This window comes from Leishmania mexicana, chromosome 23 (genome assembly GCF_000234665.1).
Source record: "Leishmania mexicana MHOM/GT/2001/U1103 complete genome, chromosome 23".
NCBI classification, from domain to species: Eukaryota; Euglenozoa; class Kinetoplastea; order Trypanosomatida; family Trypanosomatidae; genus Leishmania; species Leishmania mexicana.
The window spans coordinates 251,928-264,160 of NC_018327.1; the positions used below are offsets into that span (position 1 = coordinate 251,928).

Sequence of the window (12,233 nt, forward strand, 5' to 3'; positions counted from 1 at the left end):
GTGATGCGGGGTGTGGGCATGCGAGGCAGTTATGGGCGGCAGAGAGGGACCCAGGGACAGGGGAGAGAGAGGGAGAACAGCGGCGGGGTGGAAGGGCCTGTATGATGGATGGTGCGCATGTGTGCATAGGGCGGAAGAGACATGGGAGGACAGGGAGAGAAGAGGGTGTCCCACACGCCCGAGAAAGAAGCGGCGCCGCAGATTTCTCCCCTCGTCCACTACACAGCCAAAAGAGAGACGAAGTGCGCGCGCCTTTCTGGAAGGCGTGGTGCCACCACCGCCTCCACGGATGGCTGCGCTTCTATGCGGCGTGTCCGCTGCAGACCCACATAGACGCACATACAAGCATACATACACCCACTTCACTCAGCAGCGCATGCGGCGTGGTACTGACGCCCTTCATCCCGTCGAGTTCACTGCTGATTAGACTACATCGTCTACCGCTCTGTTTGATCGTTTTCATGCGCCACACATCCTCAAGATGCTCCATCGTCGTCAGTGGTGTGGCGATCGTGGTGAAGGGCAAGCGAAACTGTGCACAGGAAGAAAGACCGACTGACATGTATGCGCGCGTGTGTCTGTTTCTGTGTGTGTGTGTGTGTGATTGGTTACACGAACACTGACGCCTACCTTGCTACCTCACCACCAAATCACCATCATACCACTACCAGAGGGAGAGGGGAGTATAGCGACCGGCGACTCGGCACCCTCAACTCTGTGTGTGCGTGCACGTGGCCACGCGCTGGTGTCACCTCGCATGTGCAACAACAACAAAAAAAAGGCACTCACTCATGTACATATACGCATAACAAAAAGCGGAGCTGAGTCGAATCATTCGTGGGTGCAGTGCTACATGTACATGTACATCCATGGCGAACGACGAACAGAGAACATAAAAGAGGGCGGAAAGAGGAGAGGGAGACACCACGGCACTGCAACAGAAACCTGGAGACACACACACATATATATATAGACACCCATCAAGGATTTGGCGGATGCGTGAATCGCGGCATCGGCGACGGTCAAATGCTGCCGTCACGCGTCAATAACCGTCAGGGGTGCGCACAGGATCCCACCCACAACACCCCACGCACCCGCAACTGCGTCTGCCATGTGTCCCGGTCGAACCGACTACTTGCGTTTTCCTCCCTTGCCCGTTGTGAGCGGAATGATCGGATCGGCGCTCAGGTCTATGGGCAGCAACGCGCTCATTTGGATGTCCTCTAGCTCGGCCAGGCGCGCCGCAGTGCACGCCGAGAGTGGGCCCCGGTCGCACGCCGCGTCGATCACTTCGAGAAACGCCGCCGTATACAGCTCAATCCATGCACTCCGCTCTGTCGCCAGCTCCGACTCTCGCCGAGCGCGCACCGCCACCCTCTCCGCTGTTTCGAGTGCCGCCACGGCTTTCGGGGTGGGCTGGATAGCGCTGAAGCTTAGCAGCTCCTCGGCAGGGATCGACCCCAACACCACACGCTGCGCCTTTGTCGTTTCGGTTACGCCAACTGCAGAGCCGTCGGCACCGGCCGCGCGAACGACGCCATCGCCCACCGCGGTCTCTCCACCCCTGCCTCGGGTTGAGACATTTCTCTTTCTGCCATTGACGCTCTGCGAGCCACCAGCGGTCCCGCCGACCGTCTCTCGCGTCATAGAAGTACCGCTGGCTGCAGCGAAGGCCTGCATGAAAGGCGTCGCCGCGGGGGCCAGCTTCTGCCCGACCATATCCTCACACTCCCTTTCCAGCATCGCGGCACGACGGCCCCTCACGCTGTCGCAGAGGGCCGTGGCAGCTCTCGCCAGGAGTACCGGCAGTGGCAACGTCTCCTGGTCCACACCCTCGGTGCTCCCACCGCCGCTGTTGCACAGCCGCAACGCTCGAGCCGCGCGCAGGAGGACGAGAAAAGCGTCGAAGAATATCTGCCGCGTTGGTGCATCGCGCACTGCCATCATCTGCTTCACCAGCAGGAGCAGGGAGCCATCCCATTGTGCCGAGTTCGAGGCGGTCGCCACGATATCCGTGGCCGGTGCTGCAGGCCTCTGTTGAGGTGGTGGCGCCGGAGCTAGCAAAGCCGGGTGGGATGTGGACGGCTTCGTATGCGCGTCCAGAGACGCTGCTTCCGTGGTAACAGCCACATTTTCCGGGGTTGCGTCCGTCTTGGTTTTCTGTTTGCTGCCCAGCGTTCGGCAGGTCTCCTGCACCACTGTGCACAGTTGCTCGAGCTTGTCGTACACGGCAGCTGCATAGGGGATGTGATCGAAGGTGAACCGGTTCGCGAGGTTCCAGGCGTCCTCCTGCGCCCGTCGGCGCTTCCGCTCGGCTGCTGTGGCGGCCTCGACCGCCCCATCCAGCGCTTTAATGTGCGTCGACAAGGCAGAACCCTCGATGGCGTCCACATTCGTGCTGATCGCCTGCAGAAGTCGACGCTGTGCATCTAGAGTCACCTTAGCTTCGATGGCCTCTGTCACCGGCGCGGCAAGCCACTCAAACGATAGGCCATCGCTCTGGACAAGCGCGCGCAGGCACACAAAGATGCGCTCCGGCGCTGGTGGCACCGTGAGCAACTCGTACGTGTGTTGAAAGAGGCCGGCACGAGTCGCGCGCACCGAAAACGCGAAGATGCCTTCTTCGCCCGGCAGCACAACACCGTCCATCGGGGAGGAAAAAAAGAAGAAGGTGTCGCGTGCAGTGCGCTGATGAGCGGCGAGGGAGTGCGTGATTCTCGTGGCGGCGTTTCCATCTCGGTCGCTCAGCATTTGCCGGTGCTCTGCGCTCGCGCCTTCCTCCCTCACTTCTCCGCCTTTAGCCGCCTTGTTATCGGCCGCGCCGGCGGTTCCAGAGTCTTGGTCGAGCTGCCTAAGCTGCTCTTCGACGGCGTCCACCGGTACCCAGCTAAAGTAGATGGTTGTCGAGCCGGTGTTATAGAGCGTCACGGTACCCTGCAGCAGCTCGTGTGGGCGCGTCTGAAAGAACAGGCTGCGCGTTGACATCTCCATCGATGGGCCAGTAGACTGCATGTTGTCCTCGTGTGCCGCGTCAGCCTCTGTGCGACTGTGTTGGTGGCATTGTGAGATACTGTGCTTAGCCGACTGCAGTGGATGGTCCGGAGAAGTCGGTGCCGCCTGCGTCCTTCGCGCACGCTTTTCGTATACGTCACCGTCAATCGAGCCGACAGAGGTGTCGCACGGCAGCTCAGATGGGGTAGCGGTGCACACACTGCCACAGGGAAGACACTCGGTCATGCTGACGGCCTCCTCCGCAAAGGCGTTGTCCCCATCGGCTCTAATGCTTCGGTCTTTTGAATTTTCGGGGACGCTGTGGCGGTACGAGTTCGCGCTGCCGGAGGCCACGCTACTCGAGCCCTTCTGTTTACGCGCGGCACCGGCTGGCTGAAGGGTGCTCGCTATAAAACTCGGTGCCGCTGTTGTGGGGATGGATGCCCACATCTGCGTCTGCGGCGGAGGCGGAAAGTACGCCACTGGCGGGGCTGAGGACGTCCGTGAGTCGGCCCACTCATGCTTTTGTGCCTCAAGCTCCTCGGCTGAAGCGCACGGTGCGGGATGCCCCTCTACGTGCAAGAAGGTGCGGGGTTGCAGAAAGTGGCCGAGCCACTTCTGAACATATGGGGCAAGGCGGCGCAGCTGCGATTCGTAATAGAACACGGCATCACCCCCCGCCTCCCCTTGCCGCCCAACATAGGTCACTTCCGACTCGGTGGCATCGCCGGAGGCATCAGCTGCGGCTTCCATCATCGCCGCTCGCACGCGACTCTGTGCGGCAGCGCGCTGCTCCACCCGCTTTATGGTCGAGTCAAGGGAGCGGTGAGACCCCGCCGTCGTATTCTGTGCCGCCGCCACGTCCTCTTCAGACACGACGCGCGTGTAAATCATGTGATCCTCCGGCAGCGTCGTCGGATCGCGAGCCACGCTGTACAGCTGATACGGAAACGACGTGCGACCAATCGGGACTAGCCGCCGCGACGATCGCGCGTCTGTGCAACGCAACAACCCCTCCCATACGTGAATACTGTTGTTGGCCGTCTGGGGCTGCGACACGGCGAGCATGCCAAAGTCCTCCCGCTTCGCTCTTGCGGCGGTGGTCGCTCCAGTGAAGTTACGTGCTGTGGCACCCCCGCCAGTCCCAGCAGATGCGAGTGTATGCAAAAATGAAACCGTGGACGATGACGCGTGGCGGTGTCCATTGTTAGCAGCAGCAGACGGCGCGGTGTTGGCGGAGGTGAGGTGCGCTTGCATGCGTGCCCACGCCGTCTTTTGCCGCTCCCACAGCGCCAGAGCTTTGGTCTGGCGCTGTCGCTCGTCGTACAGGTCAGTGGCGGCATGACCAGAATTCGCAGCCCCCAGGCGCACCATGTCTGCGCGCGTCTCCATGGCGGAGAAAAACACTCAGGCGGGACAGGAAGAGGGGAGAGGAGGAGGCCGCCTGGAAAAGCAGCATCCACGCGCGTGTGTTCTGTAGGTACGCCTTCTACCGACGGATGTTGCGTGCGATGACGCGTCGAGGACGAGGGCGACGTTGCTGTGAAGTAAAAAAAGAGATCAGGGAGGGGTGGGGTGGGACAGCAAAAAGAAAGTGCGCGCGCGTGCGAAGGTGTAAAGAATGAGGAAGAGGACGGGTAGGGCGGTGCGTCCGCACAGGCATAGAGACAGGGGGAGGAGGAGATACGATGGGCTACAGGTGCGTTGCAGCAAGCGACCGGCCACCGGAGGTGGTGGTGGCGGGGGAGGGGAGGAGAAGCTTGATTGAGAGAATGGCAATGCGGACGACAAGGCTAGAGGAGAGGGTGCCGTATCCCTTCTCCCTTCGCCCTCTGCTGGATACCTCCACTCATGCGCCAACCGCAAGCGGACCAGCCGCACTGCCCCCTCTCCCTCCCTCTTTCTCAATCACCACCTGCCGTCGACTATCGAAGCCGCCTCCGCGTCTTGGCTCGTGCTCTTCTGCCGTCAGCACCACACCACCACCACCCTAGTGGACACGCATGCCGCGTTGCGCGTGTCCTTCCTCTCTCTCCGTTGCGGCCAAGAGAGAACGGAAAGCTGATGAGACAACAACTCGCACTTCTACGCAAGCACAGACGCTTGCGTACGCCTTCGCTTGCCTGGGCCTGTGCGGCGTCACGTGAGGCATTCGCGCTGCTGGCCAGAGGCACAGAACCTCCTTCCATCGCGGTTTGGAGACTGAGCGAGACACACGCACTGCCGTAGGCTGAACTGGAAACGAAAACAAAACGAAGCAGCGAGCCACCGATGGCTAGCACTCTACAAACCGCAGACAACGACAACGGAAGACACGATTTGGAAGCCGCGCCCGGAATGGTGGTGGACAACGAAGGACACACGAGAGACACCAACCTACACAGAGGGAGAGCAGAGGAAGAGAAAAACATATCCGACGCCACAGAAAGTGCAGGAGAAGAGTCAGGATGCGTCCCGCACCGTCAACAGCACTGCGCGCACCTGACCTGCTCTGCATCCTCTCTTTGCTTACTTTTCTCTTCCCCTCCCCCCCCCCACACAGACACATACACACCTTCCCTCACTCCCCCCTGCGCCATATCGCCCCTTCAGCGCCATGTCTGCCGGCTACTCCGCGGCTGAGAGTCCGGTGCACCGCCCTACTGCGTCATACACATCCAAGACGTTTCCGGAGTGTATGGTGCCACCACTGAACGTGGAGAGCAGCTGCAGCACGCTGCGCGACCGCCGTGCCTGTTGATGGACGTAGCGCAGAAACAAGTGCACTTTGGGGTACACGTTCATGTACAGATCGTTCAGTAAGCAACGCCGTCGCACCACACGCGTTGGGCACAGCTGCAGCTGCCGGCGCAAGTAGTACAGATGATCCTCGACGGCAGCGATGGCGTCCGGCAACTCCGTCATGAGATGAGTGTAGTGAACTAGAAACAGGAGTACATCCTCCCGCTGCAGCTCCTTGACCCCCCACTGACGACGCTTCAGCTGCGCCTGCCGTCTATCTGCCAGCCTCGTAACAGGGACGAACGGGTTGCGCTCCTTTTCTATCCGCGCACTGCAATCTAAAAAGCGCGGCGCCGTTCCGAAGATAGCGCTCGGAGATGCCATGACCGAAGAGACGCACGGCCCCACAGGCAGAGGCGGTGATGTCGAGCGCGAGCGCGACCGGGGAGTTTCTCCTGGCGAGCTATGGAGTAGTCGGCCGCCACAGCGCTGCCGCTCCTTCGCCACACGCGTCATACTCGGACTGATCTGAGAAGATGCCCTGCTTTGGGTGGATGCCTGGGTATAGTGCTGGGAGAGGTGCAACACCACCCGCATGCTGTCTTGTACAAAAATGCCATCGAGGTTCTCTGCTTGCTGCACCACACGGAAGCGAAAAGCCGTCGTGCTTTGCCGCGTCGGGAGCAGTGTGGCCTCTCGAATGGTGCGGGGCGCTCGGGTAAGGATGGGAGGCGCTGACGCATCGACCAGAGATGTGGCGCTTTCCTCTCCGCCCATATTCTCCGCCATCGCGCCCCCCGCCGAGTTGACTGGGGCTGCGGTGGCGCGCAAAGATGATGCTGACGTAAGCACGCGTACGGGCGAGACCCCAAACGCGCCCCCGGCGGAGACCCCGGCACATGGGTGAAAGCCTGAGGTCTGCGAGCTTGCTGGCTGCGGCTGCTGTGGGGCTGCCGCGTGACCTCGAGCTATTGAGCTGCGCGCAGAAGAGGGTGTCGGGACGGCATTGGAAGAGGCGTCGGCTGCCACACCCGCAGTCAACTCCCACACACTCTCCAGCACAAGCTGCCGCCAGGCTGCACCAGTTGAGATGCAAACCGCGAGTCCTCCACGACCACCGGGACGACGCATGAGACTCGATGCGGAGGGGCCTGATGAGCAGGCCCCCCGAGCCGCCTCGTCCTCCACGCACCTGCGTACCGTCGCGCCGGCCAGCCGCATTTCCTCGCTGAGCTCTGCCTCCTCCTCCAGCAACCCCACCTCCATGGCCGGGAACGCGTTCCAGTATGCCGGGTGCGTCCGCTCGAGGATGATGTGCGCATGCGTCCGCAGCTGACGCAGCGTCGCATGCGAGAGCTGGCCTCGCACCACCTGGGCTTCCAGACGCGCACGAGTGTCGATGCTGCCCAACGCGTAGGAGAGTGCGAACACGTGCAGTGCCTCTAAAGCGGTCAGCCGTGCTGGTAGCGCAGCGGAGGACGACGAGGAGGTGGAAGCCGCCCCACGCAGTATCAGCTCGATCAGAGTGGCCAGCAGACTGCTGTCGCGCAACAGCAGCGCCGCGACGCGTGATGAATCGGACAAGAGCAGCCACCGCCAGCACAAGATGGCGGAGACGCCGAAGACGTGCATCTGCGCCCCACGCCAGCGCAGCATCTCCAACAACGATGCCACAAACACGGGCACGGGAGCCGAGGAGGAGAGCGTCGGCACCTTTGGCGGTGAGCCCGGCGACGACATCGTCGTGAGGAGCGAGGCGTCATGCAGGAGACCGTGAACAAGCTCAGCAGAGGCCTGTGGTTGAGTTTCTAAGAGCGCCACCACCCATAGGGCGCCCGCCTCTCGTATTTCGGCGACCGACACGGTCAGCACCTGCACAAGAAAGGCCGGTACGCTGGCGTCCTCGCTGAGGAACAGTCTCACCGCAGCCGGGCAGCCGCGTGTGAGCCGGCCGAGCACCTTCAGCGCGCTCCACAGCAGCATTGAAGCGTCCTCCTCAGTGGCTCCACTGGATCCTTCGCAGACCGCGCCGGAGGTGAAGACATTGGTGCGCACCAGGCGCTGCGCCAGTGCGCACACAGCACGAGGAGCGTCGAAGCTGCACAGTACCAGGGATGCTTCATTGTGCCGCGTGGACTCGGCGATCAGCAGCGTCAGGAGTAAAGAGAGAACGTCCTCGCAGTGGTGGAAGTAGACCGCATACATGGCTTCAGAACTGTCGGCAGAGACTCCGCCGGCGAGACCCGCCACGCTTCCAGCTGGCAGTGGTGGTGGCGGCGGCAGTCGGTGAAGGCCACCTATGCACGACTTTAACAGAGCAGCACTGGACAGCAGCGCATCGGCCACTGGTCCACACATTCCGGCAGCGTCGCGGAGAAGTTGCAGTGTGGCGTGCACCGTGCGCCCGTGCAGAGCCGTCGACTTTTCAAGCGATGTGTCCGCACCATTGTCGAGGCGCGAGGCGGTGCTCACATGTGACAGCGCTGCCGGTGCTGCTTTGGGCACCTCCAGGTGTTCCCACGGCGCTCGCCATGCTCTGCCCTCCGCTTGCGCGTTGCCTTGGCCTCGTGAGAGCAGGCTGCGGTGACCACTCCGGCTCAGGGGAGCTCTAGCAAGAGAGGAGCCAAGCGCCGAGGATGTACGGCGATGCTCATCAGCCTTCGTAGAGCCGCCGTCGTGCATCCCTGTAGCAGCTTGAAATCCTTCCAGAGCAACCAAAGCGGACAGACTCAGTGCCTGCAGTCCCTGGTGCTCACCGAGGAGCATATCGTGCACAAACGCCGAAGCCGCCTCGTCCCCGTAAACGCCGGAGAGAGACGAGAGCACCCCGCGCAGCGCCGCTAGTGCAACCACCTGGGTGCGCAGGGACGGCAGAGGCACCTGACCCAGAGCTAAGAGGTACGGGACCGTGTGGACGGCGTCGTTCACCGCCATGTCGGCTCGAGCAGCAATGGAGCGAAGCACCCGTAGTATGTCCTCCTCCATCTGTGCAGTGTGTGCGTCGCCATGCTCAGGACGCAGCGCAGACGGGCTCAGCATATCTTGCTGTAGTTGGCGCCACTGTGCCTGTAGCGCCAGTGCGAGTGGTGACATCGCCGGCGGTCGTTCGACAGAGAACGCCAGGTCATCCGCTGGGTCATGTCGATGCTTTCCAGTGTGGGGAGAGCAGGAAGAGTTGCGACGAGGTGACGGCGGGGAAGCGATGCCGCTACAGTGCACACCGTCCCTGCGGAAGCGGCTCCGGAACGGGGAGGAGGCTGTTCCTGGCACCGCCGCCGCCGGCAAAGGCGGTGATGCGCACGCATGTACTCCACGATTCATTTCTCGACAGTGCCCAGAGCCACGGAGACCGTGCTGGGGATACGGATCAGCAAAGGAATAGCACAGCAGCAAGAAGAGCCGCGCCGCGGCGATGAACGGAAATTACAGTGAGAGTCGGAGGGAGAGGGTGGAAGACTCCCGAAAGCAAGCCCTCGAGCAGCGCAGCAGCGCTCGTTCGCCCGTGCACCTCTTTCTATGTCTATGTAAAGTGCTTGTTTCTTCTCTCTGCCTTGATGCGCGTGTTGGCTGATGACGGACATGCACGCCCACGACCACGCGTGCAGTGGTCTGCAAGCAACCGCCGAGGAAGAAACACGATAAGAGAGGAGTGAATGGCTGCTGGATATGGCACAGTTCCCGCGCTCGTTACGCAGAGACAGCGGCGGTGTGTACTGGTGCGTGCATGTGCACAGCTCGAGGTCACAGGGAAAGCATAACGGCAAGGGTGAAAGAGCACATGTGAGTGTCAGGAGTGTGAGTGAGAAAGTGGACAGAGAAAGGGAGGCAGATCAAGCTTCTGGGAGTCAGCGATGGCTCTGGCACCGGCTCATGTGTGCGTGTCTCCGGCCTGAGAAGCACAGAGCACGGCCACTTCTATGCAGGTGGCGGGGTGGGCTGGAGAGGAGAGAGGATGGGAAAACAGGAAATAAGAAGTATCGTGCTTTGGCGCATCGCGCTTGCTAAGTATCCGCCCCCCATTCATGGTCTCTCCCTGTAATGCGAGCGCATAGCCCAGGAAACCCGCGTAGCCCTCTTCTCGGACTCATGCCGGTGCTCATGGCTGCGCGCCTGGAACCCCCCCATGCGCGTCGAGTGGGAGTTCTCATCACCACCTCCTCCCGTAGTCTTGTTCAGCTCTCCTACCAAGGCGAAAAGCTCGAAGACCACATGCAGCTGTAGATGGGCGTCTGTTTTCGGTGTGCACGCTGTTCTTCGGGCAGAGGTGAAGATGGGGCGCTGTTCGCGCAATCGGAGCCAAAAACACAAAACCCCTCCACCCACCCACCCCTCCCAAGCAGCCAGCGTGAGGCACAGCACCACCACATCCACTTGAGTACTTCCCGCCCCCTTCCCATGCCGGCCGCATGTACGCACACTAAGAGAATACAATGCAAGCATTCAATCTTGCCGAGAGCGCACGCTGGTATGTACGATGAGCCTTAGCATGTAACCTCCCGCTCCTCTTTTCCCCCGTTCCACAGACACGCACACATGCAGGCAGAGAGAGACGTGCGGCGTGACGCAAGAGGATTGCTTGCCCTTGGCTCGTCGAGGACCTCTGAGAGAGCTAAGGCACTTTTGGATGCAGAGGAGGGGAGGTGCGGAGCACATGCGGGTGTGACAGAAGTGGGCAGAGGGACGGGCAGGGCGGGGGAGTGCCGAAGTAAAAGGCGCCCGTGCAACCAAGATAGTCGAACACGACACGGGAGTGCGTCGAGGGTCCGTCACCAGACTCAAAGAACTTCCTCAGCACACTCTCGCTCACCCGCCCACGCCACTGAGACACAGAGAGAGAGGCCTCACGAGATCCCCTCACACCCGGAGACACGGGAAGACCAAGGATACAGAGAGATGCGCACAGGGACCGCCATCAAGTACTCTTGCTCTTTGCTCCGCCACCACCGCTACCACCAGGAAGTGCGGCGGGTGGACCATGGCCACGGCCCACCCGCCTGCCACTTGCTCGATGCGCCCCAGGCAGTGATGACCCGGAGCTGCTCGTCTGCCAAAGGCTGGTGAGCATCGACAACCGCGCCGCAGCTGTAGAAGGCTCAGCAGAGCCGCTGTGCATATGATCACCACGTTCCGTCGCTGGCACACCATTGTTACCAGCTCCCCGTGCCTGGGCGCGATGCCAGCCCCCTAATCCCGCTCCGCTAGGAGCTTCTGTGCCCGTTGTTGGACGGTGCAATCCCCAGGCGGATGCTCGCACCTGCGGCGTAGTGTAGTGCCGTGTCCCGTCCACCTCGACGTCCGACATGAAATCCATGTCGTCCATGCTGTCAGCCCCCGTGGTGGGGGTAGGAGACAGAACATTAAAGCTGATGCTGCTCAAACGGGGTCCTCCGCCAGCACTGGTGCTTGCGTAGCCCGAAGCAACACTGCCAGTTCCCCGGCTCCTCAGTCCGCGTGATTGCACCCACGATACGGTGCCAGCCCCGGTGCGGCCGCTCGATGGTGTGGCACCCACACTGCCAAGGTCACCGCTGACGCGCAGCGAGTTATCACTGCCACCACCACCGGGGTCGGTCAGGTCACGTTGGAAGGAGGAAAAGCGGTGTGCCATGGGTGCGCCTGCCGCTGCGCTGTTCCGCATATCAGCGTCTGCTTGGAGGCCTCCAGCTGCGGCGGCGGCGGTGGCGTACTTTGTCGTCCGCACATCCTCTCCCCAGTCCAGTGCTGACATCTCCGTCACTTCCCCGCGCCGGCCGCTGCCCGTGCGGCTCTGTAAGCGCTTGGAAACGCGGCACCCGTAACGTCCACCAGCGTAGCTCGCAGAGTCGTCGTCACCGTGCAGGAGTGCCTCACGGCTGGTTCCATCATCCTCTCGCCTCCTGGTCCACTGCAGCTGCATCCACAGACGCCGCGCAGGTGCATTGAGAAACACGGCGATCCACAACGCCAGAGACGTGAAGAGGTACAGCAAGCCTCCGCGCAAGCATGTGTTCGCCTTCGTCTCCATGTCCCAGCCGTTCTTGGCGGCGAGCACCTCGAATGTCCAGTTACCGCAACGCAGCATGCGCGACATCATGAAGAGCAGCACCGCTGCAACGGTTGTGAAGGGCGCGCACAGCGACACGCACCTCGACGCGAGCGACATTACAACCTCTGCTGCGCAAAAAAAAAGAGAGAAGATCGACCGTTCCGTCGTACGTCTGCTGTGGTACAGGATGACCGATGATGCTTGCCCACACACCTTCGATTTTGCCCGTCGAGGAGAGACAGAGGGGGGACGGGGGCGGGTTTGGGAGTCCGGGAGTCCGTCTGATCAAGTCCGTAGGAGAGGGGCCTTAGCAGCCGTCACGGATGGGAAAGGGGGTGTATTCGTTGCGGTGCAGGGTACTCTCTTCGCGCCATACAACGGAGATGGCGGGGCCGCAACCGTGCACAGATAAACGCACGCACACGCGTGCGTTCGCCTGCAAGAGAAGGGAATAGCGGGTCGGTGACCGGAGCGAGAGAGAAACGGCAAATCGCAG

General features: G+C 61.6%; 3 protein-coding genes across 3 annotated transcripts; all 3 read right to left on the reverse strand.

The window, feature by feature from the left end:
- Positions 1-1,131: 1,131 nt before the first annotated feature.
- LMXM_23_0570 (conserved hypothetical protein) lies at positions 1,132-4,383 on the reverse strand (the record flags this gene model as incomplete). The annotated part of the gene is made up of 1 exon (XM_003875645.1): positions 1,132-4,383. The coding sequence occupies one exon, from the start codon at positions 4,381-4,383 to the stop codon at positions 1,132-1,134; it is 3,252 nt and encodes a 1,083-aa protein (XP_003875694.1).
- A 1,215-nt stretch (positions 4,384-5,598) lies between these two features.
- On the reverse strand, positions 5,599-9,033 carry LMXM_23_0580 (conserved hypothetical protein; the record flags this gene model as incomplete). Its single annotated transcript, XM_003875646.1, has 1 exon — positions 5,599-9,033. One exon carries the CDS (start codon positions 9,031-9,033, stop codon positions 5,599-5,601), a length of 3,435 nt encoding a protein of 1,144 aa, XP_003875695.1.
- Positions 9,034-10,624: 1,591 nt separating this feature from the next.
- Positions 10,625-11,854, reverse strand: LMXM_23_0590 (conserved hypothetical protein; the record flags this gene model as incomplete). The annotated part of the gene is made up of 1 exon (XM_003875647.1): positions 10,625-11,854. One exon carries the CDS (start codon positions 11,852-11,854, stop codon positions 10,625-10,627), a length of 1,230 nt encoding a protein of 409 aa, XP_003875696.1.
- Between the last annotated feature and the right edge of the window lie 379 nt (positions 11,855-12,233).